Source organism: Stegodyphus dumicola, chromosome 4 (genome assembly GCF_044657685.1).
Source record: "Stegodyphus dumicola isolate Sdum_Otavi_A_Nest chromosome 4, ASM4465768v1".
NCBI classification, from domain to species: domain Eukaryota; kingdom Metazoa; phylum Arthropoda; class Arachnida; order Araneae; family Eresidae; genus Stegodyphus; species Stegodyphus dumicola.
Genome location: NC_140771.1, coordinates 210,592,287 through 210,619,840, shown reverse-complemented (window position 1 = coordinate 210,619,840; position 27,554 = coordinate 210,592,287). Strand labels below are relative to the sequence as shown.

General features: G+C 30.7%; 2 protein-coding genes across 4 annotated transcripts in view; one reads left to right on the top strand and one right to left on the bottom strand.

Annotated features, from left to right (window-relative positions):
* The window catches only part of LOC118184134 (dystroglycan 1-like), a 232,169-nt gene extending 219,033 nt beyond the window's left edge, over positions 1 to 13,136 (top strand). For both annotated transcript variants that reach the window (XM_035353784.2, XM_085815940.1), the window contains 2 exons: positions 1,383 to 1,518; positions 3,575 to 13,136. In XM_035353784.2, coding sequence (XP_035209675.1) covers positions 1,383 to 1,518; positions 3,575 to 6,543 — 3,105 coding nt within the window. In that variant the 3' untranslated portion in view covers positions 6,544 to 13,136. The remainder of the gene's footprint in view (positions 1 to 1,382; positions 1,519 to 3,574) is intronic.
* A 6,424-nt stretch (positions 13,137 to 19,560) lies between these two features.
* Positions 19,561 to 27,554, bottom strand: part of Mon1 (vacuolar fusion protein MON1 homolog) — a 53,849-nt gene continuing 45,855 nt past the window's right edge. Inside the window, exons 7-8 of one of the 2 annotated variants that reach the window (XR_015040869.1) lie at positions 25,887 to 26,141; positions 20,200 to 20,365 (exon numbers count right to left, since the gene is read on the bottom strand). Coding sequence is in view for 1 of the 2 variants with exons in the window: in XM_085815941.1 (XP_085672067.1) it covers positions 20,225 to 20,365 (141 nt within the window). In the remaining variant the exon portion in view is untranslated. Of the gene's footprint in view, positions 20,366 to 25,886; positions 26,142 to 27,554 lie in introns of both variants that reach the window. The other variant, XM_085815941.1, reaches the window with a different exon arrangement.

Below are 27,554 nucleotides of genomic sequence, written 5' to 3'. Positions count from 1 at the left end.
GGCATGTTATTTCTTTTGAATGTTGCTCTGAACAAGAATCATTCGATTTTGTTTTAAATTGAAAGTTGATATTTAGTTCTAGAACTGTATAAACGCACTTTATGTATCAATTATAATACCTTACCTTGGTGCAAAATGTCAGTTTTTGTGTTGTTTACTTTCTAGCTTAAAATCAATGTATTTATTTGTTTCTGTTAGATATTAGTGTGACAGAATATTCAGAATAATCAAGCAATCTTCATCCTAAATTGTGTCTCTCTGCTTGATAAAAATAATCGAGATCATAGCCAGACGTCGTTGACCGCCTACGCTATAATGACAAAGTCTATCCAACCAATTAGAAAGTGTTGCGAATGAGCAATGTCATCGCCTGTTTCTTTCCCTTTCAAGATCCCACGCTCTTTCGTGAAGGTCGACGCTCGTTCTTGGTGAGAATTTCTTTGCAAATGAAATAACGTCTGCCGGAGCCAAATGATGAAATGTAAGACGTTACCCGTTGCTTACAGTGGTTTCACATGACGGTCTGAGGTACTGCTGTTTCGCGTCTGTTGCACAGTTAGGCTGGAACCTTAGCGAAGTACAAATAAAAGTCAATGAAATTTGTATCTTTAAATAAGATTATATTTATGTTTAAAATTAATTAGCTCCATTTACAAATTTTCTAGTGAGATATTCATGTTCGTTTTTAATGGAAATGAAAACAATGTTAACTTTGACTTCAAATAACTAAAATCTTGAAATTTTTACAATACCTTAATTGAAATGTGCTGAGGGCCGCTAGTTTGAGACCACAGTGTTAGACAATTCATGTATTATTTTGTATGATGTGTTATTAATTACTTTTCAGAAAAGAACTGTGGTTAAATCTGAAATGTGAGGTTATATCTAAAATAATTCTATCATTATTTTATTAGCAGAGCCATATCTGAGAGAGAGAGAGTACAAGATGCAATATATCTGTGAAAACACTATCAGAGGTACATTATTAAAATGTAATAAATCAAAAATAATATTAAATTATTGATTTGAAAACAATACTTAAGAGGAAATTTTTTTTTTTTAATTTGCATTCGGTGTGTTATGTAATGCAAATTTTTGTGGTAAGAGTAATGTATGTTTAGAACACAGAAATAATATCTAATGTAATGGCAACTAACATTAGTTAGTTGCAGTTTGTAAACTCAAGTAAAGAACTTAATTTTCTGTTGTGCAGTACTCATCAAAATTATTTTTTAAGAAGTGCTACTGCAGATCCAATATTTTTGTTATGTTTTCCATTAATTTGCTTCTTTCTACTTCCCATGTATTATAGGTGAAAGTTAATATTTTTTAAAATCACTTTTATTTCTTAATTTTAATTGCTTTTTTTTTTTCCCTGCTAGGTTACAGAAGCAGGAGAAACCACGCTGCCATCCTGGCTGTTGTATGATGAAGGTTCTCAAACTTTTACTGGGGTTCCTTTAGATAAAGACATTGGGCAATATTACATAAGTGTGAAAGCTATTGGATATTCAAACAGTATGTATTTCTTTATTCTGTGTTCTTTGGTTTGAGTAAATAAGAAAAAAAAAAAAAAAAACCAATAAAATGTTGATTACTTAAATTCCCAATTATTTAAATTGTTACTTTTATTATTTTCCACCTAATTATTGAAAAATTTTCTTTTAATGATTTTACAAATGTCCCCAAATTGAGAAAGGAGAGAAAGATAGCATATTGACTTCCTAGAAATTAAACCGTTGGCCATCCAAAATGTAACACCATATAGGGAGAATCTAAACTGCATAAAACATGCATCATGTATACTGCGATGTAATATGCAAATGATTACGATTTCAGTGCATACACACATGAATGCAGGAAAGATTCCCACTTTGAATCAGAATTCGGAGTGGGTTGTTCTGTCTTGAGATTTTCTGTGTATGCAACTTCAGTATACCTCGTAAAAGAACATGAGCATCATTCGAGCATGTTTCTGAGTTCGACCATGGCAGAATCATTCCATACAGTGATTGTAGATTATCTCTTCAGAAAATCAATGATTGTGTCAGATGTAGCCAAGCAACAATTGTGCAAATATGAAATAGGAGGGTGAGGATGGCATGACCGACAGACAAGAGCAACCATCTCATTGCACCATTCCAAGGCAAGACAGGCATATTGTGTGCATGGCACTGATGGAGTATGCTGCCTCATCTGCAACCGTATCACAATGAATGAAGTCTGTAACATAACAATCGGTGTCTGCATAAATAATTCAGTGTTGTTTACAATTCAGTGTTGCCAATACAGTGAATTGTCTGCTAGACATCCATTTCTTCACTTACTTTTAAACCATAGGTGTTTGCATTTGCAGTTGAATGGCAGAGATGGAATATAAATGACATTGTGTTTTTGGATGAATCACACTTCTGCCTACAGTACACAGTGGCCGGATTAGAGTTTGGAGATATAGTGGAGACATGCTGCTCAACTGCTGTGTTTATGCATCTTCATACTAGTCCTGCAACCAGTGTTATGATGTGAGGTGATATTGGATTCCACTACACCTGTACCTCCTAGTACATTAACCTGTACCACATTGTTAATACACTTAGCAGTGCTATATCTCTGAGGTTTTGCAACCTGTTCTCCTCCCTTACCTTTAGGCTTGCCTGCAGCTATATTTTTACAGGACAGTGTATGACTGCATGTTGCACACAATGTTTAAGCTTTCTTCTTAGCCCATGATATTGCACTGTTACCCTGGCCTGTCTATTCTGCAGATCTGTTTGCCCACTGAAAATGTCTGGTTAATGATTAGAGAAAGCCTAGCCTGACATGCCGCGTCCACAGGTATACCAAATGGAATTTGGCAATGTGTTAGAGGCAGCATAAGTTGCCATTCACCAGCAGCACATCCAAAGCCACTTTTGCTCAATGCCGCAGCATGTAGCAGTGGTTATTGACGAACATGAAGGCAGTATTCATTATTGAGCTTTTTGTCTTCCTCATGTCAAAGAAGGTTGTATCTGAAATCAGTTAACATTGATACAATGTGAAATTTTTGAAATGTATTTAGCATTGACATCTTGCCTTTCATGTTGCATTTTGGATGACTAGCTGTGTATCTACGGTCCATACTGCCTACAAATTTAGAAATTATTTACAGTCCTCTACCTAGACTAGTACTCAGCAAATTAATTATTTTCAGGTAAACTGTTTTCTGTCAAAGATTTCTGCATTTAATATGGAGATTAAAGGATGATCAATAAAGTTAAAATCTGTGATAAATGTAGTCTTCCTCAATAATTATGAATATTTTATTTTATGTTAAATCTTCAAATAATTGGAATATATTTCATAAAATTGCTGTTTGAAAATATCTTCTTTCTGAATATTGTAAAACATATTACTTTTTGCATTGAACTATCTAATGAGTGGAAGAAATTCACAAATATTTTTATTTAGTCATAAAGCTAAAAGTCAAAATATAAAACTTATTTATAGAACTTATGTGTACTGTATTGTTATAAAACATATATTGATCATATTTAATTTCTAGTAATTTTTTGTCTGAATTTTTATGTTACAGATAAAGCTCCTCCTGCAAAAGATGTCTTTTCTATTGAAGTTCTTGATGATTCATCTGGAACAAGATTGAATGAGGGAGATGGTTTTTCTGGATTATGTTTGAGTGGCGAAAGCCAAACAGTTGCAAATTTGATTCTTGATGTGAATTTGCAAGACTTAAATGTATCAGATCGAATTAATATTTTGAAAAAATTATCATCTTTCCTCAATATTCCATCAAAGAAATTTAAATTGTCTCCCAAATCTGAAATAAATAGTTTAGATACATCTGCAATCTTCGCAGGCCCAGGTAATGCCAAAACTCAAACACAGAGCGGTGGTGTTGCAGAATGGAAAGTTGGTTGTTCACAGCCCATTTCAACTGATCAGAAGGTTATGATTTCAAAACTCGAAAGATCTGCAGAAGATGGAAGTTTGGCTAATGCTCTTGGATACCCCATAATTGGCTGGCATATTACTAATGTTTTTCCAAAAATAAGTCATAGAGAAAAGCGACAACTGGGACGAGGAACACCTGTACCTGGAATTATGCCAACTCAGTGGCCTCATTTCACTGAAAGAGTTGATGAGTTTGAAATGACTGATGACAGTTTAACTCCAGAAACTAGAATTATACCCACTATGGCTTCACCAACTTTGATGCAATCATCACATCATCATAGGCATGGACATGGAAATTATGGTCAAGATCACAAGGGCCAACACAGACTTCCAGAGTCACCCCAGTATGTTACATCTCCAACATTGCATCATCATCATATGCATACAGCTTACATCACATCATTAGGAGCTACTCCTGTGATAGTTCCTGACAGACCTACTAAATACATTCCAGTCACTCCTATAATTGATGAATCATTTTCTGGCCGGTACATTCCTGAAGAATATACACCATTAGGAGGTCTTATGTCATCTATGATCATTGCAACTCCTGTCACAGGAATGACAGAGTCTCTTCCAACTGAGACTTACATATCATCTGTTGATGTAATAAGTTCTGAAATAAAACCAACTAGAAGTCAGACAGTTGTTGAAAAAACGAAAAAGCCTCCCGGAACACGGAACTTCAAACCAACAATTGAAAGACGTGTTAAGAAATTAACTATGGTTGCTGGTAAAGTGTGGAGATTCCAGATACCTCATGACACATTCGTTGACATGGAAGATGGTGATACCAGGAATTTGAAACTTCTTTTTATGACATCTGAACGCACTTCAATACCACCAACTTCATGGATTCAGTTTGATCCTGAAAAGCAAATGCTGTATGCTTTACCTTTAGATGAACACATTGGAAAATATGAATTTATTCTAGAAGCTATGGATAACGAAGGAGCATCAACTAATGATCGTCTTGACATACATGTGTGGCAACATCAATCGGCTCGAGCTAGACATCACGAGTTTTCTGTTACACTGAAATATAACAAATGGCAGTATCCAATAACAATTGATTGGAATATCGAATTTCTTAAACGACTTTCTCATTATTATGGTGATAAAAATGAAAGTTATGTTGCTGTTCAGTCTGTTATCACTGAACCAGTTACAACTTTTACTTGGTCTAATGATTCCCTTCCTACATATCCTTGCCCAAATGAAGAAATATCTGAACTTACAAATAAACTGATTGATGAAAATACCAATGAAGTATCAAAAGCTTTTAAGAAAATAATGAGCTCTGATTTTAAAATATTAGATGCAAGTGTAAATTTCCTAGGAGTTTGCCGCAGTCCAGCTTCTACAACCTCACTTACTGATTCAAATTTTGCTCCTATGCTTCGTAATCCAATTGAAAGAATCAATACTACTGTAGGTGAGATTTTACGCTTTAAAATTCCTGATGATACCTTTTATGATTTTGAAGATGGAAGCACTAGATATCTTACCCTTACTTTCTTAACTATTGAAAGTGTACGTCCTCCAAAATCATCTTGGGTCCAATTTGATCACAAGTCTCAAGAACTATATGGTTTACCATTTGATGGTGATGCTGGTAGGCATGAATTTCAGTTGGTTGCAATGGATAGCAATGGACTCCATATCAATGATGTTTTTGTTATTGAAGTTCATCCTCGACCACCTAAAAAGTGGAATGTTGAGTTTAGTCTTCATATTGATCATGATTATGAAGAATTTAGCAAAGATATCAGTAAAAAAGTTTTGGTAGCATGGAAGCTTGCAAAATTATATGATGATCCTGATCCTCGCTACATAACAGTTGGATCTATCAGCAAAGGTTCTGTTGTTTATGCATGGACAAATAATACTCTACCTCATGATCCTTGTCCAAAGAAAACTATAGATAAATTAGTTAAGAATATGATAAATAAAGATGGTACTTTGTCATCAAAATTAACAGAAGCAATGCTTCCAGATTTCAAAATAATTAAAGCAGATGCTATGCCATTGGGTATATGCTTAGGAGAAGTAACTCCTACATCTGTAACTATAGCTCCACCGCCTGTTACACAGAAGACTGAGCCTGCTGCATCGACAGATGATGATATTTATATCACCACAATAATTCCAGCAGTAGTTATAGCAGTTATGCTTATCATTGCTGCTCTTGTGGCATGCTTTCTGTATCGCAAAAAGAGGAAAGGAAAGATGACCATGCAAGATAATAATACATTTATAGGTAATCGAGCACCAGTTATATTTGGCGATGAGATGGAGGAAAAGCCTGATCCTGCAAAGCCTCCAGTCATTATGAGAGAAGAGAAACCACCACTTGCTCCTCCTGATTATTTACGTTCATCTGCAAGCAGTAGAGATTCCACACCTCAGCTGGACCGTGTGGAACAAGCCAATATAAGAAACACAAATGCAGATCTGCACACTGATCCCTCACCTCCATATCAACCTCCTCCTCCTTTTACTACAAACAGGGACAGCAAGAACTCTCGACCAAAATGCACGCCAACATACAGGCAACCACCACCTTATTTGCCACCTGTGCCACCATAGGACTTTTAAAGCTTGCAGAGGAGGCATATTTGTGCCTTCACCTGCCAAAGAAAGACTACTCATGTGTACTCTACTTTGATGTTTGTCTACTTCATGTTTGTTCAATGCCTGCTCTTCTCTCTTGCTATGAAAAAGAGCTTTTTGAGCACAGCCTACAATTTCATACTGAATTTTATGCATGAAGTAATATTTGTTTGCAAGAACAGTAGCTGAAAGTCAACTGCAAAATTTTCCTTTCTTCTTGAATGTTGAAATGTATTTATGTTATACAACGAAAGTTTTGTATTTTGTCGTGCGTGTTATGTATTACTACTATAGAAAAGAATAATTTTTTACTATTTTATGAAAAGCATTTTCTGTATAAAATTCAATATCAGATTGTTACAGTGTTGTTAGCTTTGGAGCAATGCAGAAGTTGTGCCTACTCATGATGGCTGATTTGTCGGTATGATAGATGGTAGCCATATATTATATTATCATAATTTAATTTCATTTTGCATCAAATATATTTTAATTAGCTTCAGTTACTCCTGGTCACAGTCTTTTTTTTTTTTTAATTAATGTTTCCTTAATATATATATTGTAAAACTCGGAGTGTTTACCACATCATAATTGACAGATCATTGCAATATTAGATTCTAGTTGAACAATTATATTAAAACAGTATAGATATTTAAATATAACATGGCCACTGGATGACACAAAAGTTACCAGTGTGCAAAAATGTTTAGTAATGTTATAAATACATTAATGAAAGATCAATGAAAAAGGCCTGCCATTAAATGATTGCCTAAAATTATTTTAAGATGATTCTGTGAAATATTCTTACTACTACTAAGGTTCCAAAAACAATACTCTTGATCCTCACTACTTGTACTCCACATTTAAATTTGGAATTAGTTTTAAATATGTTAAAACTTTATAACAAAGATACTCAGGAATTCAGAATGTGAAGTTTCCAGGAAAGTTCCCATATCACTCATATGGTATTTGAGCTCCAGATAAAAGATAATTCTTTCAATAAAGATTCTTTAAAGAATGTATAAAGAAACTTTTAATAGCCCAAATATGCTTCATTTATTTATTAATTAAGCTTTAATTCACAAACATGCTTCATTTATTGATTGTGAAAATTATATTCATATCATCTTTATTAATATGACCAAAAATGTAGATTATTTAATTCTAAATTTTTTTAGAATAGGTTTCCTACAAATATTGCATAACAGTGAGAGAGCTTTTATACAAATATATGTTTCTAAAATGAAAATTTTAAAAATATATAAAACTATTTCATATATATAACAGAACTCATGGCAATCTGCATTTTTAAGAACAAAAATAAACATCAGTGATAGTCATGTTCTTTAAAGTGACCATGTTCACACATGGCCAGAATCATCTGGAAGAATGAATGCTTTCTTGGGAAGGTTTCACTGCATCCATAGGCCATATTATAATATTTTAATCACTACTACTAAGCAGGACTCTGTATATTTGTGAATGTTTAAAATAAAACTATCCAATTTAATGCTGACATAAAAATGATTAGCCATTAAAGCTCGTAACAACAAAATGAGTCTTTCCTTTTATTAATTTGTTTGCTAAAAAGCATTCAAAAGGAAAGTTACTTAAACATAGCCTACACATTTAATATCTAGTCTACTGAATTTTTAGAAATTTCTGTGAAAGAGCATTTTATTTTATTAAACTCTCATCATAGATTAATTCTAAGTAAAAATAATTTAAATATTCCATCATTATTTAAAATTAATTGGAACCCAATATTTAGATTCAATCTAAATACGGAATACTGATTTTATTCATTAAAACCATGTTATTACAGAGCAGAAAGCTTTAACAATGGTAGAATTGGATAATTCTATCTTTTTATTTTCCTTTTACTGTAAGAAAGTTTTAAACATAATATTATATTACTGAATCAAAAAAAACATTAATGATTCTTTCTTTAATGTAAATTAATGTTATGCACATTTCAATATAGCAGGGTTGTAATGTAAACTAATGTTAAATTACACACATTACAATATAGCAGGAGTAGCCATAGTGTGGTTCATATGCAAATAAAATATATGTATGAAATATGGTAATGAAGACTACTCAATGTCCAAAAGAATGTAATTAATTAAATTTTTTATAAAGTTAGTAAACTTAATCTGATCAATGTCCAAGCATAATTATTTTGTCTCATTTCTTGTTAGTTAAGAAACTTATTAATGTTTATAAAAAGCAATTATTTTTTTAATTTTTACTAAAAAAGGTATTATGTAAAGAAAAACCTTTAAAAGTTAGATATGCTGTTGAATGCTTTACGAATGAATGGATTGATACTTTTGAATGTTTCACAGGAAGGATCTGCCAACTTTCTGAATCATTAGTAACAGCAGAAACAAAATAGGGTGGTCTGTTAGCAGAACAGAAAACGCATCAGAAAAATTTATCATACAGGATTTGTTACATGATAAAAATAATTTGTTTGTTGATTTGAGATCCGAATTGACAAAAAATTAATGGCAATTGGGAACTTTAGGAATTTCTACAGCATAAAAGCTAATGTTACATTTAGAAAATTTTAAAAAATCTGTAAAATGTGAGGGCAACAGATGTACGGCTTGCTTGCTGAAAAATGAACATACAGGAAAATTACGGAATAATTTTGCGGTAACAAAAAAATGATTTGAGTTGCTGTGGTGCATATTTAACAAGAATCCGAAGTTTCTTGAGCATTACAAAGCTATCATAGATCATCATTTACAAGAATATATCACAGAAGAATTGAAGTATTTAAAAACTGAATAAGAGTACTTTTTATTGCATCAAGCTGTAATTACGGAAAACAAAAACACCATAACACTTCATTTCATGTTGTTTTCAATATATTATTACAAGCTGAAAGCAAACTGTCATTGAATGATTGTTCAGATGTTTCTTTCCGTATGAAATCTTCACTACTTTTAAAATGATGCAAATAAGTACTTATGGCTTTTGCATAATCTAGTTGCGTAGTCACATAATCTTTTGCTTAATCAAATTTTCCTAAATTCCAACACACAACTCTTACTTTACATGAAGTTTGGCCACCCATGTGATATAGGTTACATTCATTGTAGTGTTTTATTATCATCTTGAAACAAAGAAAACTTTTTTCATGAAACAGAATATTTTTTAAAGCAGATCAATAAAATTCATTGCATTATCGTTTTATTTTTTAATTGTGTCATTTAATGTGTTTTATACCATTGGTGTAATTTATCCGAACCTCCGTTGATCACACATTATAATACAAATCCTTTAATGCATAGAAAATATGATTCAAAAATAGGGATTTTTTCTCAAAAGGAATTATGTTCTACAATATACCATAGCTACTAACCTTGAAATATGAAAACTAGGGAGGTTATTGCGCTAAAATTAGGAGTTTCGTGAAGGATTTTGTACTGTGTTATGGCACTACTTTAAAATAACTCAGTTTTTATTAGAAACCGATATTTCAATACATTCAATTTTATTGAAGTACTTATTATATGATTCTGATGTAAAATATATTAATATTTAATTACACATTCTAAATTTTATTTTCTTAGGCTAATTTTAATGCAATTTTTTGGGCACTTTTATATTGAGAAAATTCTAAGTAAGAGAAGGAAAACTTTTAATTTATCAAAATACTTTTAACAAACAAACCAAAAAACTAATAACTAATATATGTACAATTGTATAGATAAATTTATTAATATATCTTAATGTAAAACAAAATTAACTACATAATAGCTGAATAAAAATTGGTTTTATTTTCATAAAAATTTCTATAAAAGTCTACAATGGATAGTGGATTAAGACAGTTCAGATCAAATAAAACATAGTGAGAAAAATTATGGAGAAGATCACTAGGGGTGGAAAATGAAACTTAAAATGTGCAAATTTTATAAGCCCGTTTTTAATTCATTTCCACAATTTAATTTTATTGTTAAAAATTATTTTCATCAGGCTAAAAATTAAAAACTGGGAGAGTTGGCAGCTAGGATATGCATTTATATATATTTAGAATATATTAATTTTAATTGGAATTGGGTTATTTTCACTTATTCTCTTATTTTTCTGTTACTTTTACTGAAAATTTAAAACATGAATATCTTAAATTTTCTGTCAAAAAATGTAAATTTTTGCTTCAGATTATATATTTAATCTTTCTTGAATAATGAATTTTGGCTGAATTAAAATATTTTAAAAACCTATTTTCGAAATTTAAATTTGGTATAGTTGCATGATTTAATACCCTGAGCAGCATGACTGCCTTCATCCTGTCATAAGATTTTTTTTGTCATTTGACGTATATTAGGTTCCAGTTTAAAATATTTTGCTTTCATACTTTCTTTGATATAATCTTAATGAACAGAAGTGCATGAAAACAAAGACTAAAATAATAATAAAATTGTGTGATTTAACACCTTGAGAGACATGACCCCCTTCATTTTGTCATAAGATTTTTTTTGTCATTTGGCATATATTAGGTTCCAGTTTAACATATTTTGCTTCCATACCTCCTTTGATATAAATATAATCTTAATGAACCAAAGTGTATGAAAACAGAAACTAAAATAAGTAATTATACCAAGTTAGCTACTGAATGCAGTTACAATATAGGTCTTCATAAAAGCAGATTCAAAAACAATTCAGAAGGTTAAATTCCTGAGAATATTCAATATTTTAAAATATTCGAGCATTTTCATTGGATACCTGAAAACAAAGATAATTTTTTTTTTCTTGTGAACCTCTCTTTTTTTTTAAATTTTTCTTTTTTTAATGAGGTATAACAGTAGTTTTAAATAAAACAATTACTTAAATGCAAATCATGTAAAATTATGAAGTATTTTGGCCTTTCCTTTAATGCTTAAAACATATCCCATATTTGCATATAATTTCTGATGTCAAAAAATTAATAAATATATTAATTCTTAATTAATGGAATAAATACTGTTTTTGTATGTTTTAGACTTGGGAAGAACAGCATATTTCCACCCATTACAATGTATAGCAATGATAAAACATTTTAAAAAGCTGTTGTATTTCTCATTTACGTAGTTTTAGGTTATGCGCACATCATTTACATATTGTGCATGCATGAGTTACAATATTTTTCAGTATTAATGTTACTTTTACTAATGTATTTCTTGTTTTTTAGATAAGCTTTCACACAGACCTCAAATAATCCATTGCCATATGATCTTTTCTTGTACATGTGTATCTCAATTTCTTTTACAATTAAGAATGAATGTTGTTTTACGTAATGGAGTTCTATAATATAAATATTGCTTATTTAAATAAATATTTTAAGTATCTGATGTTTGTTAATTCTTCTGTACTTAATGCAGATCTTTTTTATATATTTAAAAATCCAATATAAAAATAGAAAATATCCCCAAAATATTAAATTTTATATGATTCAGACTGCAAAAATCATTAAATTTTGTATATTTAAAGCTTATCATGATAGCTCTATATGTATTCCTTTAAATACTAGACTATGTTAAAATGCAGAAATTGGCTTGTATTTAAAGACTGGTCTGTTTAATTTAAATTAGTATGGCATTTAAATGAATTGCATTCTTTTTGTATAAATTATTGAATATATCTGACAGTACATCATTTATAATTTGTGCATCAAACCAGTTTGCTACATCTGCTTTATGATGAGCATTTTGATACAATGTTTTTGTCGAGAATTAACAATTTCAGTGTTTTTTGTCTACATGTATGTTGATAAACTAAATGTAAAGAGTGTTTTTCTTATGTAAGATGAAATTAATGTCTTTATTATAATGTATATATGTCTCTGTATAGGCAGCTTTTACAAATTCTACATATCTAATGATGTGTTACTTAATGAAATATCAAAATATTGCATAGATATCTTGTAACAGTACTGTAAACATAAAGGAAAGTTTCAGTACATTTTTCCTAACCTGTTACATGGTGGTGAAAAAGAAAAGTTTTGAAATTTTTAAGGAGGGTTCTGTATTGCATATCATTTGCTCTGCGATACTAACTAGATATGGTTTTAAAATGATAAAGCTTTGTGTAGAATAGTTTATTGGCAAAACATTTACATAATTATTAGTGTCTTAGAGAAGATACTATATAAAACTGTAATATTGTTGCCAATTATATTAAAAAATTCTATTAGTTTATTCAAAAAGAAGTTTGTCAACTAAACATCGCAGTAGTCAGGTTCTTGGAACTCTTTAACTCTTTTAATGTGAATATGGAGTAGAAATACATAAACTTTCTTATTGACCACCCTGTGGTATCTAATAGTAAATAAATTTTTTGTACTGAATTGAATGTATTTGCTATAAGTAATTGTGAAATTATAACAATGGATGAGAAAAGTGTACTAGAGCAATAGGTTGTCAGTTAAGAATTAGATTTCTTAACTGTAAACAAGTTTTATTTTAAATTTTGTTTTAATTGTGAAATGTTGAAACAAAGTGACCTAAGTCAGTTTGAATCAATTGTGTTGAAAAAAATTAAATAAAATTTTCCATTTAATCAAAATGGAAAATGTGCTTTTATTTATGTATGTGTTAGATTTGTTAGGGAACATTTAGAACAATTTCATTACACATGAAAAGTACAATAATTAAGAATAAAGTAAGGCATGAGAGAAATTTGCATTGATCTTCATCTGCTACCGATTGTGTTATTGCACTTGCCGAATACATATTCAGATCCTTTTGCAGTTAATCATATTAAATTACTCATTATATTTATTTTGTGTATTCATAACATTGAAAACCATTAATTGTATTTTAGTCTGTACGTTAGAATTTAAATGCATAATATTGCCTGTTTTCAAGGGGGGGGATAAAAATTAAGTAATGAAGTTAAAAATTAAAATGTTTTCAGTGTGAATCACTTCAAAAGTACTGAATTTTGTTATTTGCTTTGAATTATTGTGTGTTTCAGCAATATCTGGAAAAAAAATTGATATATAAAGAAAGTTAATGACTATTTAAATTGAAGTGTATTAACTTCTGGTGTAACATAATATAATGATAAAAATTAGTTTGGAAAATCTAAATGGATAAAATTACTAAATTCTTACATTAGCATTGCATAGAATAAAGCACATTTTGGTGCTTAAATAATATTTGCTATAAAGTAATGATTAACACTTAATCACAAATTTCATGCAAATCAAATAGCTTAACATCTTTTTCTGTATATGGATAAATACAGGAATACTATGTAAAGTTTGTATATAAACTGTATTTGTATTTAATTTTTATGGCTTTTTTATTACGTTTGCCATTTTATATGTAATACATTCAGATTAAAAGTATTCAGATAAATGCTCAGATTAAAAGATAAAAGAAAAATTGTAAATGGAAAGAATGACAATACGATATAAACTAAATATGAAGAGGCCCACCAGCGGCCGAGCGGTAACGTCGCTGAACACTGGTAGTGCAGTCCGAGGTTCGAATCCCGCGAACGGGCTGGCTGCATGGGCATTTTCGTGGTTTTCCCCATGTGTAACGTGTATCTGAGCCAGTTTATCTTAGAAAGTCCTCCACGAAGGCATCCCTCCCTTAAGGCAGATAGCCCTCGAGTGCTTTGCCATAATCTAATAAACTAAATATGAAGTAAAAACTACAGTTAATATTCAAACTGAAGTGTTATATAGGGAAATTCAAACAATTATTAGGTAATGGAATTTCTTTTAATATTTGATGTGACAAGTATTAAAATTATAATGAAAACTGAAAACAAAATACTTGTCTGATTTAAAATTTGATGGTAAAAATAATTACATCCACATGCATAATGATTATGAATAATATACATAATTTGGCTCTAAAATTTTTGATAATTGAAATAATTTTTTGTATTTTAATATGAATATAGATATTTCAAGTAAAATAATAGAAATAAAACAAATAAATGTATAGGAAGATGGTTGTTAGTGAGCCTGAAGAATGCATTATTGTGGTGAAACTTATTATAAGATAAATATAGATTTAGTTTTTAATGTAAGTAAATTAGATATGAGATTATCATATCTAATTTACTTACATGATTACTTTATCATGATATGAGACACTAAATTTTCATCGTTTCCAAAATTTTCAATAAGTTGCAAATTTTTATTTCAGTTTAAAGAAAACAAAAAATTACAGCAATGCTTTGCATACTGATAATGTCCCACAAAATATTTACACATGAATTGAAAAATGTCTTTCACGATGTCTTGCATTATAAACCACATCTGAATAACACATAAACACAATGCTAAATATAAAGTTAAATTTATTGGACTTTCTGATTCTGACATAAATATAAAAAATGCATCTCTGCATAAAGATAACTAGCAGAGTAATTAGCAAATAAACGTACCATTATGTTATCGCTTAAAAATTGCAAGCTCTCATTGAACAGGAATGTGACGAAGCTCAGAAGTAAGTTCTTTTTAGCAAGGGAAAACAACTATTTATGCATTCACTCCTGCTGCTATAGACTTGGTATTAAGCATTGGCCCCTAGGCTCAATTTCACATTAAGCAGGAGAGAGCAGAGAGCATTCAATAAAAAAATATAAATCACTGGTCCAAAGATTTTGCTGGCCTCAACTCGACCAAGGAGAACCTAAGGAAGAGGTTAGGTTATTTGGATAATACAAAGTACGAGTGCTATCTGTCTAAGGAAGTGAGGACTTTCCAAGGAAAACTGGATTATATTCATGCTACACATGTTGATTAGCCTAGATCTGAACTTCTAATACTCAATAATCTTAACCATTTGTCATAGTTGGACCTTGCCCACAAATATCTTAATTATAAATCCAATCTGGGTATACAATCCATGCCTACTGAAACCATAAAGGGCCTTCTTGAGGAAGCGCAGAGAAAAATTTAATTATCCGAGACATATCAGTTCTTTATTATTATTATTAGATGCACACATGACTTGCAACACAAATGAAGTGGCAACATTTTCGATTTTGCCAGGACATTCATTTAGCGGAAACAAAATTTTTTGTGGCATATTAATAATGATTAAAAATTTAAGCCACTGTGCTACAATAATCGGATATTCAGTTAAATGTGTTTTACGTTTAAAAAAAAGTTTGGGAATACCTAGGACAAAGAATAAGAAGGAACAATGTACAAATTTTAAATTTCCAATATGTTTACTGAAAAGTGTCACCTAAACAGCGTCTAAAAGCCCAATTTGCTGGATTCATTTCTCAAACTTGGACCACGATGACTATGTATTTCAGAAATTTTTAGTAATGCTCTCTCTTTAGCTGTGGAGAGGGGGCAAATTTTAGCACCTAGCATTTTATTCATAGACTTTACTTCATTAAATCATTATTTTATAGCCTTAAGATATCCAATGAAACAGGGTTTGCACAGTCTTTAAGAGTCCTTAGGTTTTTTTGGAATCGATTTTTGGTTTTTAAAAGTCCTTAATTTCAGCCAAAATCGGCAGAAGCCCCTTAATTTTAATCATCTGAAATTTCTGTTTGTTTTTACGACTGCTATTTTGATTGTAAATTAGCATTTTGGAGGAGTATTGTTCAAATGGTTATCTTTTGAATGGATTCATGGGTTATAATTTGTTCATTTCTAATATAGATGCTGGGATACTCAAGTTTCATAGTGAAAGAAGTGCAATATAAGCATTTCAAAATTATTTCATTTTTTCTCATGAAGAGCTCTTAAACAAATTTTCACTTTTAGTGATGTGAATTCTTTTATTAAAAAGTTATAAATTTGGCGATTTTAAGACTAGTTTCTATAGAAAACTTTAATTCTGAGATGTGGGAATTTTTCGATGATTTTTTTAAAACATTGTAACATTGATTAATTTCATTAAAATAATGGTAATATATTGAAAATATATTTAAAAAATAACATTAAAATAAAACATTTTTAATTTTCGCTCTCATATTATTATAAAGTTCCATTTTGGCCACTTATTATACAATATTTTGAATTAAAAAAAAAAAGAGGTATAATGCTATAAAGCACAATTTACGGAACAGTTCTTAGCAAAAGCAAAATAGCTATATAATTAATTAAAAATGTCTCTTCATGGTAAAGAGTTTTTGTCAGAATATGCACCACTTTTATCTACAAAATTAATTCACTTTTCCCTAAACACTTTCCCCCCTCTGATTTTTTTTTTTTTTTTCCAAAAATATTTCTGGCTTTTTACTGTAGCAGAATTGGTAGGAGTAATCTTTCTTCAGGATTTTAGACATTGCAGCTTAGAAAGTTTAGAAGGATTTGAAGTCAAGATTTATAGAACCATGATTCTAGAAGAATTTAGAAAATGTGACAAAATGAAAAATGTCTCCATAGTATTAACACATAATGGATGTATTTTACAGAAAGTTTGAGATGAATTTCTTACTTTTTGAAGAACAATAAAAACTTAATAATGAAACATGCAGAGAATGAAAACATTGGTTTGCGTAATGAGACAATTTTCTGATTTTTAGAAAAGATGCCTAAAGAGAAGGAAATCGATATAAACTAGCCAAAATGCATAGGAAGGCTTCAAATTAAAAAGTTGTATAAATATTTTATTGTTCGTTGTTAATGTGTAATTATTCTAATATCGTTTAATAATCAATGTCATAAATTGCATGTATTTTAAACTGTGAAATTTTATTAGATTGTGATTATAATAAGACTGTTTTAACAAATATTGTTAAAAAATAAATAAAATTTAATAGTGACCATGTAAACCCATAATGAATAAGGTTATCCAACTACCTAATTTAATTATTTATAATTAACTGCTTACCCTTAAAAGTTACTGCATGTTAAAGCGAGTTATTGCCTCTCATTAATCCTTATCGTGATGCCAAAATAAAACACAAAAATGTAAAAATTCTTGTAAAACTCATTCTTTGCATCTAGTGAGACTTAAAATAATATGAAATAACTTATCAACCTCTGGTGCTTTAGTGGCTTATTGAAACCTTAAAGTTTATTAACTGGGTTACAACCCCTGGAACTCTACACAGAGCTAAAACGCTGCATCAGACATTTAACTTTCAAAACTTGCCTACATCAGGCCTTTCAGGTTTGTTCTGAAGAGCAGGTCTCTCTCTAGGTAAGCAGAAGCAATGACAACAGCCAGTCTTTTGTTATGAATCATGCTCATTATGGTTTTACTTCTCATTTTAACCTATGCCGCTTGACATAAAATCTACCTACTATTTACTAAACCTCTAGACTGAGCAAGTATGAGACATAAAAATAAAAATCAACATAAATATAACTGTTAGAAAAATGTAAATAAAATGCTGCATATCTTCTTTCAAGTATGTCTAATTATTATAAGTGTAAAATATTTAATGCTACCTGATAAATTTCAAAAAGTTTATTTTATTCTCAAACTTATTAATAATAATGCATGCTACTTACGAATCTATTTTTAGGATCATATTACAAAAGTGAAGTTCAAGCATAGATGTTTTTAATTGACTTAATTTCTGTGTGCAGAAATATGTAGGACCCCTGTAAAAGGATTAGACATCTCATAAGTCATTAATTTTTTTTTTTTTCATTTAGTTTCAATTGCATTTTTATCATAGTTAGACATTGATAAAATTTTGGCTGGCTTGCTTTTTCTGAGTTATTTAATATTTTTAAAGCAATTAAAAGTAATTGCCTTTTTATTTATATTTTTATCTTTATAGAAGTAATTATTCCATTACGATACAACCGAGGAGGCAGGTCTTTGTTACATTGTTTTTATTGCAGAAATTTAAATGCAAATGTTGCCATCTTAAAAATAGGAAACTAGATGAGTCAGCTTACTTTATAAAGGAACTTAATTTTATTTTTTTTAAAAACATAGCTAAAGTTATTATTTCTGTACCACATAAAGAGGCAAAATGATATAATGACGATAAATTAAAAAAATTCAAGATATAAAAGATCTAAAACAGATAATATATGTAACAATATCAAACATTTTTTACGTCTGAAATAATGGCTAAAACACTGAAGACAGAAAAGCAAAGACAACATGCAAAGAAAGTCCAAAATATACAAAGAGAAAAAATTATAGTCTTTCATGAAGAAGAGTCGAAATTAGAAAAGGTTCCTCAGGTATTAAAAATTAACAAAAAATATAGTTTAATTTTTTAAAATATGATTTGTTTAGATATTTAGTGAATAGTGATAATATCAATATCTCGCAGCCCAGCCAGTACAGTGATTAGTGACTGCCATAGCAATGGGCCCAGGGTTCAAATCCCAGAGAAGGCATGGTTGTAACTGTCCATCCCTTCACAGGAGGCAACAGTGGCCACCTATTAGAAGCTTCCATCATGAAATGGCCACCACTTCCGGCCCTTGTAGTAGAGCAAGGCTAATGGCCATTTAAAAAAAAAGTATTAATATCTCAGTGGCATGAATAAACTAGCTAACACAGTTTATAAGAATAAAAAATGCAACATAAATTTTTGAAATTTCACATGAAATTGTAAATGCTAATTATTAACCATAAAAATTATACACTGTGTTATAAGATGCCTAGCTGTTAACATACTGATTAGGCTGTTTTATCCCATATTATCTTTTTTCATCATGTTTCACTAAAGGAGTGATTTTTAAAATGTTGATCATGACCCACTAGATAGTCAATCACTAATTATTACCCATAAAAATTATTCGCTGCATTATAAGATGCCTGTCTGTTAACGAACTGATTTGTCTGTTTAATCCCATGTTATCTTTTTTGTCATGTTTCACTAAAGGAGTAATTTTTAAAATGTTGAGTCATGACCCACTAGATGGTTAGGAGACAATTTTTGGTGGGTTTCAAAAAGTACTGACAAACTCTTTTTTAACTGCATTATTTATATCTGCAATATAATTAGAAATAAGTTAAATAAGTTTCTTACTAGTTTATTCAGCATTATTTCAGAATTACATAATTCTTCACCCTCTAAGAATCCTTTCTCCCGTCTCTCTTTTTTTTTTTTTTTTTTTTTTACTTTTAACTTTATGCATGTAGTCATGACATACAGCAATTATTTACAAATGATTTATAAGATTAAACAGTTTTGGGAATTATTAACATTACAGTATTACTATTGTCAACTGTTATCAGAAATATATACCACTATAACACCCGGCATCCTTGTCTATGAGAAAGAATATAGAGAAGAAATTTTTCAAGTATTACAATAATATTTGAAAATATTGTTATTTATTATTAATGAAGATAAAATAAGTCAAATTCTTGATTTTCAATTACTATGAAAAGGAATCAATTTAGGGTTTAACGGGTTAAATATCTTATCTATTAGCTATATTATGTTTAAAAATTATATATCATGAATAATTTTATTAAGTGCGTTTTTCATTATTAAAGTCAACATCAAAATTATTAAAACTAATGGTAATCATCAATTTTGTTTTTTGTCAATTTCAAACTTGAACTGCCTTTTTAATGCATTAAAAAATTACATATACTGATCAGACACCACTAAAGTTCAAACAGAATTTCAGGAAACTGAATTATTTTGTGAAAAATACTTAAAAATTTTTAAAACTCAGAACATGAGAAAAACGGCAAACTTGTTAAAAATGAAAATAATAAACATAACTTATGTAACTAATTATATATTTTTATTATATTGTTGGAGCATTCATAATAAATAAATTTTCTTCCTCCTTTTTTATCCAGTGAACAATTTTTTTCATTGCATTTGTTGCATCAACTTTGGTGACCAGTGGTTCAAATGCAGCATAGAGTTCAAAACCTTGCATATGCTACAAAATAAGAAATTAAAATGTATTATTTTTTCATCCAGTCTGGAAAAACTAAGCATAAGATTTATTCTATTTTATGTATATGTTTATTTCTTAAGCTATTCAAAAATTAATATGCATAAATGTGTCATCTCTTTTGCCAGATTAGGTATCTGCAAACTATTATCTGTTTACAATTTTTCTTCAGATCATTTCTGGAAGAAGAGGTGAAATGGACTTTTCAGCTACAAGATTATATATTTGTTCAGTGCACTTTATAATTTCTCTTCTTTCCAAAGTTTTAGAATTGTATATTTCCATTAATCCCAATTAAGCAACTAAGTAACTATTGACAATGTTTATTTATACACATTAATTTGCTTTCCGTAAAACAATATCTGCTTATGGAGGGAAAAAGAAGTTTGAATGAAATTCTGTGTTGGATTTTTTGCAATTCATATATTAGCTATGACGGACTTAAAGACTAAACACTGAGAAACAACAGTGTTCTCTTCACATAGTTATTGCCAAGTGGTTTAATACAAAGAATGTGTAGTCTTTTTCTCTTATGTCAGATTTGGCACCTGCAAACTACTGTTTCCTAAAATGATTTCCAACAACTGACTCCAGTAATGGCACCCAAAATCTCTACAAACATGATAAGATGTATGCAGCAATAAAAAGAATGTATGTAGTAAAAGATAATATAAGTAGCTCCTTATCTGATGAGAGCCACTTTCTAGATACATAGTTGTCCTTTCAGAGATAAAAATGGCCTGAAGTTAACAGGAGCTCATAAGAGTTCTGTTAACAAGATTCTGTCAATAACTTTTTCAAAACTATCAATATTGCTTTAGTGCATTATGACACTACTTCTTATCCTATATCTAACTCACAGTAGGTACAGACTATTAGTATTTTCTATCTAGAAAGAAACCATCAGAGACAAGTCTATTTTCTAATAAAAAAGTCAGCATGGAAAATGCAATGTAAAGTTTGCTATCACTTCATAACAATCACAAAAAAACCTATGATGTATGAGTGTGTGATTTTTAAAAGTGTAGCATGCCTGTTTTAATCAGCTATCCAAATGTAAACACCATTACCCGGTATCTAAAGAAAGGGCAATGATGTTTATGTTATACAGTCAAAAGTCTTTAATCCGGACTCGTCGGGACTTATCATTCCGAATTATCGGTTTTTCTGGATTATAGATCATCAATTCTGGTAAGATGGTTAAATCTGGTAAGATGGCATGCAGAAATTATAAAATTAAAAATATGAAACCGTAATTTATGAAATAAAGAGCAATTATGATCTAAAGGGTATCAAAATTTACAAAAAAAAGCTTAATATTTATTTGTTTACTTTATTAAACATTTCTTTCAACGCGCGCATGCGTAAAGCATACATTACGCATAGTCGAAATTGGAAAATTGCAACCAGAAAACTATTTGATGTGTATTCGTGATATTTATAATGATGAGGAATTTGATTTAAATCATATCAAAGACGGAGTACATCAAGATGAAATACTACATTTAGTAAGGAATTATAAGCCGAATAAAATGAAAACATCTGCCCTGAAGATAAGGATACTGCTGACAGATCAACTTCCAGTTCATTGCGCGCCGCAACGTTAGGCAGCAGGTACAGGCTGGTGATGGTAATATTATGCTTTTGGGGGCATTCTCATGAATGGCTCTGGGACCCTTAGTTGTGGTGGAACAGACCGTGAAAGCTGTGGACTGTTTGAACATAATTGTGGATCAGTTACACCTTTACATAGTATCTGTCTTCCCAATTGGAAATGGAACCTTCCAGCAGGAAACGCCTCATGTCACAAGGCTTGAATTGTGTTGGAGTGGTTCAAGGAACATAAGGATGAATTCCAATTAATGTCCTGGTCACAACCCGATTGAGCACATTTCGCATGTCATGCAGTGGTAGCTCAGACCTCAAACACATCAGAATATGTCGACTTTGTGTGACTGCTGCTTAGACATTTGCTACAACCTGTTTCCACCAAGAACTTGTGGCATCCAAGCTGAAGTGATCTGCAGCTGTTTTGCAGGCCAAAGGTCACACAATGCATTATTGAATAGATGGTCATAATGTATTGGTGCTTCAGTTTATATAATAGTATCCAAAACTTAATTCAGGGTTGTTTTAATCAAAATATGGTTTTAATATTATTTTAACAGTATTATTTACACAAGTCAGAACATGAGACTAAATGTTACAAATATATGTCACAGGTTTTTACAGACCACTGCTTAGCATGAGTGCAATTGCTACTGTCTTCACGAAGAAGAGAAATTATAAAGGGACTGTGCCTATACAACATCCATATGAGTTGTTGGCCTACTTGAGAAAACCATATGGCTCATATATGAACATAATAGTAGCAAACGTGTTAAAATTATTCGCAACTTCTGGCCAGAGCTGATGCCAGCAAGCATTCACGTTAATGCTGTTCCGATGCAAGTTTAATCATTTCAATGCAGTAGCCGTAGCTGCCAATGCTGAATTCTTAAAAACCAGGAGATTTTCACACTGAGCAGTGACAAAATTTTGAAAGAACTCCAAACTGAATTTACTTTACATATAATTTACTTTATAACATATGGTTCAGGTTCATGAACTATTTTTAATTCAATTCTTATAAAATATATTAGCAATTAAATTTTTTCTACATTTTTATAATGAGAAATTCCCGAAGAGGAAAGGAAAGCTTTTGTTTATCAAAGAACTCTTAAATACAATGAAAATAAAATTATTAATTAATTTAACCCTTTCAGTACTTTTGCCACCCACTGATTACTGTCACAAAATGCCATCTGGGTACTCTTGCCGCCCACTGGGTACTCTTGCCGCTTGGTGGCAGCCATGAAACGTTGTCTGAGTACTCCTGCCACCCTCTGGCAGCCAGGGCGGTGGAGTCGGAATCAGAATCAGAGTCGAGCAGATTTTCGGATAAAAGAAGTCAGAGTTGGAGTCGCTAAAAACAGGTCGACTCCAACTCCAATTTTTGTTGCACAGTTTGAATTTGAAATGAAATTGAAATGAAATTAAAATGAATTGAAAAAAAAAATTAATGACAAGCTGAGATATTATTTTTATTTATGGACTACATACATTAATAAATAGTTATTTTCTATTTTATTGACATGTTGATAAATAAACATAAGGGAGGAGGATGGATGTGATATTTGCCATTAGTGATTTAACTAATTCATTTAGTTATAAATCTCACTGGTAAATTTAGGTAAGCAGCAATAGCAGCAAGAACTCTCAAAATCGATGCTAAATCTTAGAAAGCGAGCAGGAAAAGGAGCAATTATTGATCAAGCAACGTGATAAGGAAGTACATATTTGATGATAAAGAGGTTGTTAGAATTAATAACATTTTCAGAAGATGTAGATAACCCTAATGTTTCACTAACAAAAAGACTGTGGAATGATCTTGCAGAATTAGAAACTCTTCTTTCTACACCATATATAGCCACAAAAAAGCTGCAATCTGAAGAATTGACAGGAGGTGAGAATGGAAGAATGGGATGTTTGTTCTTTATGAAATGGAGGGTTTATTGCAGAAGGAATCATTTCTTCAATGAAGAAAAGAGAAACTAGTTTGCTAAACAATAAGACCTTACTGGGTTCAATATATGTAGATCCGAAACACCGAATTTTCTTGGATGACGAACAAATTAAAAAGGCAAGGAAAGCCATCTATAAACTTTCATTAAGAATGAAATCATTCTCAGAAGAATTGGAGAATTTGAATCAGGACAGCCAAACTGCAGACATTGCAATTAAGTCTCTATCATCCTCTTTCAAAGATGAATTAGATTTTGAGAAATATTTTTGGATAATATTGAAAAGGCTAAGGCAAAGCAAATGAAAATAAAGAACCAAGAGCCTTTAGATATAAAAATAAAAAAACACAAACAAGATTTCTACACGGCCTTTGATGAACTAGACAAATATGATTGCACTTGCAAGACACCTCTTTTAGGACTTATAAAAATCTATTCTGAAAAGTTAAAACAAGTAGCCTTAACAGTAACAGCTCTTCCCCCTACTCAAGTTAGTGTGGAAAGTTCTCAGCTCTGAAGTTTATCAAATTGGATCTATGGCCCTCCAACAAAGAAGGTCTTGCCAAAGGTATACTGATTCTTAGAAATAACTAATGCCAGTTTTTCCATTTCATAATAAATGCTAATTAATATAAATAATTTGCTATGCCATCAATTCTTTTTCTGTAGCATCTATTACTTCTTTTATATTAAAAAAATAAGCTGTAACCCATGTGTACATGTTTGCATATATATACAGGGTTATTCAAAAAGAAAGAGCAGATTTCAAATATTTATTTCTTCCAAACTACAAAAGATAGAAACATGATTCTAACATTAATGGATAAAGAAAAGTTTACAATTATGGTATGCATTTAATATGAGCACCGTATGTTACACAACAAATGTCAAAACGGTGGCACATTTCTTGCCACACACGAATCAGCTGGTCTTGGGTTATCAGATTCACTGCTTCAATAATTCGATGTCGTAGATCTTCAAGAGTGTCAGGCATAGGAGGGATAAAAACACGCTCTTTTACGTAACCCCAGAGAAAAAAATCGCAAGGAGTGATATCTGGAGACCAATCTGCTCTTTCTTTTTGAATAACCCTGCATATATATATATATATATTTAATTAAAAAGTAAGGTAGTTAGTACAAAACCGTAAGACCAATTTGGTCTAAATAATGTTTTTGTGCAATATGCTGCAAAATTAAAGATAAGAGAAATTTTGGAAAGCTCGCCAAAATGTTACCAGGAGCTGTGGCTCCAAGAAAAGTTCAACACATTTTTTTAAAAAACAGTGTCATTGAAGGGTGAAAAATATGCTACACATTAAATTAAACACAGTAAAATATTAATCTTTGGAAACTAGTAACGGCAAAAAATACAGTAAATACCAATCGATGTGACAAGTGTAAAGTTAAAACATAGAAAAAACAATTGATGGTACAAGTAAAACATAAAACAAACATAAACATATAAAAAATATAAAAAGCGGAAAATGGTAAATTAGCTTAACCCGAAGTTCAACCTGGCTTTTCAAGGGAAATTTCTAGCTGGACGTCGAATTAAGCTAACTCCATTACGAGTTTTGCCGAAAACAGACAATTGAAACTTTTGCGTTACAAATTTTAATTAAATAGACGAATTGTCTTAGAAAATTTATTAGTCTCAATTCTCTGTTCTAATTTCACGACGCGTCCGCACAAAATGACACATTAAGGTTTTAAAAGATGTAAAAACAATTCCGATTTACAAGAATTAAGATAAAAATAAAAATAAATAGCTGTCTGCTATTAGTCAAAAAATACAATAACTTACGGGCTGGACCTGCTAGCTTAAATAATTATACCTTTATAAATTTTAGAAAACTGAAATTAAATTTAAACGAAAACAAACACAGTGGGTCTTGCTAAGACCAAGAAAAAAATTTTGTAAAAGAAACTGAAAAAACAGACCTGTGGTTATGTAGAGTTCTCCATCATGTAACAAGTTGACAAGGGGTTGCAATTCCCCTCAGTGTCCTTATCGCCATCCCACTCGTCGTGTGACGTAAGTAGGGAGGAACCATATCACTGGGCAGTAGCCAATGCGATTAGACTGTCCGTTGGCTGTAATTCGTCTCTAATTTTCAAAGGGGGTCGGGAGTCTCGGGAAGACGTGGAAAGATTTCAAAATGGCATCAGTCAAGTTGTTTGAAGAAAAAAATGCCTCTAAAAGTGAAAATGGCTAATTCAGCTAAAATTACTCAACATGGCCACAAAAGTAAGAATAAAAAGGAAAAAACAGTCATTTGTTAATAAAAGTCGTAATTCTTCAAGCTAGAGAGCGATCAAGCTACAATGAAAAACGAAAAGGCCCGATTTGTTAATAAAAGTAGTAAAATTGGCCATCAAAGTAATTTAAAACTATTTAAACAATAGTACTAAAAGTATTGTGCCAAAATTTTTTGGACGAAAGAAAATGTAGTGACAAGAATTATCTGTACATTTTTACATTAGATTCTCTGAATCAGCCATCCACTTTATACCATCCCATTGGGCTTTAAGCATAAAATATCACTATCTAACTCAAAAAATCTAGAAATTGGTAAGGCTAATGCCAGCTTTTTTTAATGTATTTTTAATTATTTTATGAGGAATTCGGTTATTTTTCAAGATAGTTATGAAGTATAGTATTTCTTCTTGAAGGTGTTTTGTAGTATTGCAAATTCTTTTTATTCTGAGTAGCTGTGAATAAATTGTGTTAAGGATGACTCTTTTGGAAATATTTGAATTCCAGTTGGTTAATTTTAGTGTTGAAAAATTAAATTCTCTTCTTTTGTCATAAACTTTGATAAAATTGTAATCAATAATATGTAAATCAAGGTAGACTACATTATGTTGCACTGTATTTGTATTATTTAGTTTTAAGCATGTAGGGTAGATATTAGCAACTTCTATTTTGTTATAAATATATATGAGGGAGTCGGAGTCTTTAAAATTCCATGAGTCAGAGTCAGTCATTTTTCCTACCGACTCCACAGCCCTGCTGGCAGCAGCCACAAAATTTTGTCCGGGTACTACTGCCACCCACTGGTGGCTGTTACAAAACATTCTCTTGGTACGGCTGCCGTGCCACCTAAAATCGGCATTCATGGAACGTTATGTGGGTATGATTACTCTCTATAGTATGCATTCCATTATATTATTAGTAACAGTCAACTGTTACTAATTATATGATTATACTAATTATATGAGTCTTAATTATATGATTTCTGTAATACACAGATAAGCTACAGAAAACAAATTGGTATGTTTGTTTATATTTTAATTTTTTTTTCTTTTTTTTTTTTTTCTCTTATGTTTCACTTACAATTTGAATTTAGTTCCCTTCAGGATAAGTCCAAAACCTTTGAAAGAGAACAATGGATAAAAGAAATAATTGATTTAGAAAGTGATTCTGATGAAGAAAATAAGTATAATTTAGCATTTCATGAAAGTAGGAAAAATAATCCAGCACATATACTTTGAATCCTGGAATCTAAAGAAACAGAGGTACAAACTGATACTCCTTCTAGTATCAAATGGACTTATACGAAGCTCAGCCCAAAATTTCATGACTTTATGGCACAATGTTCAGGAGTA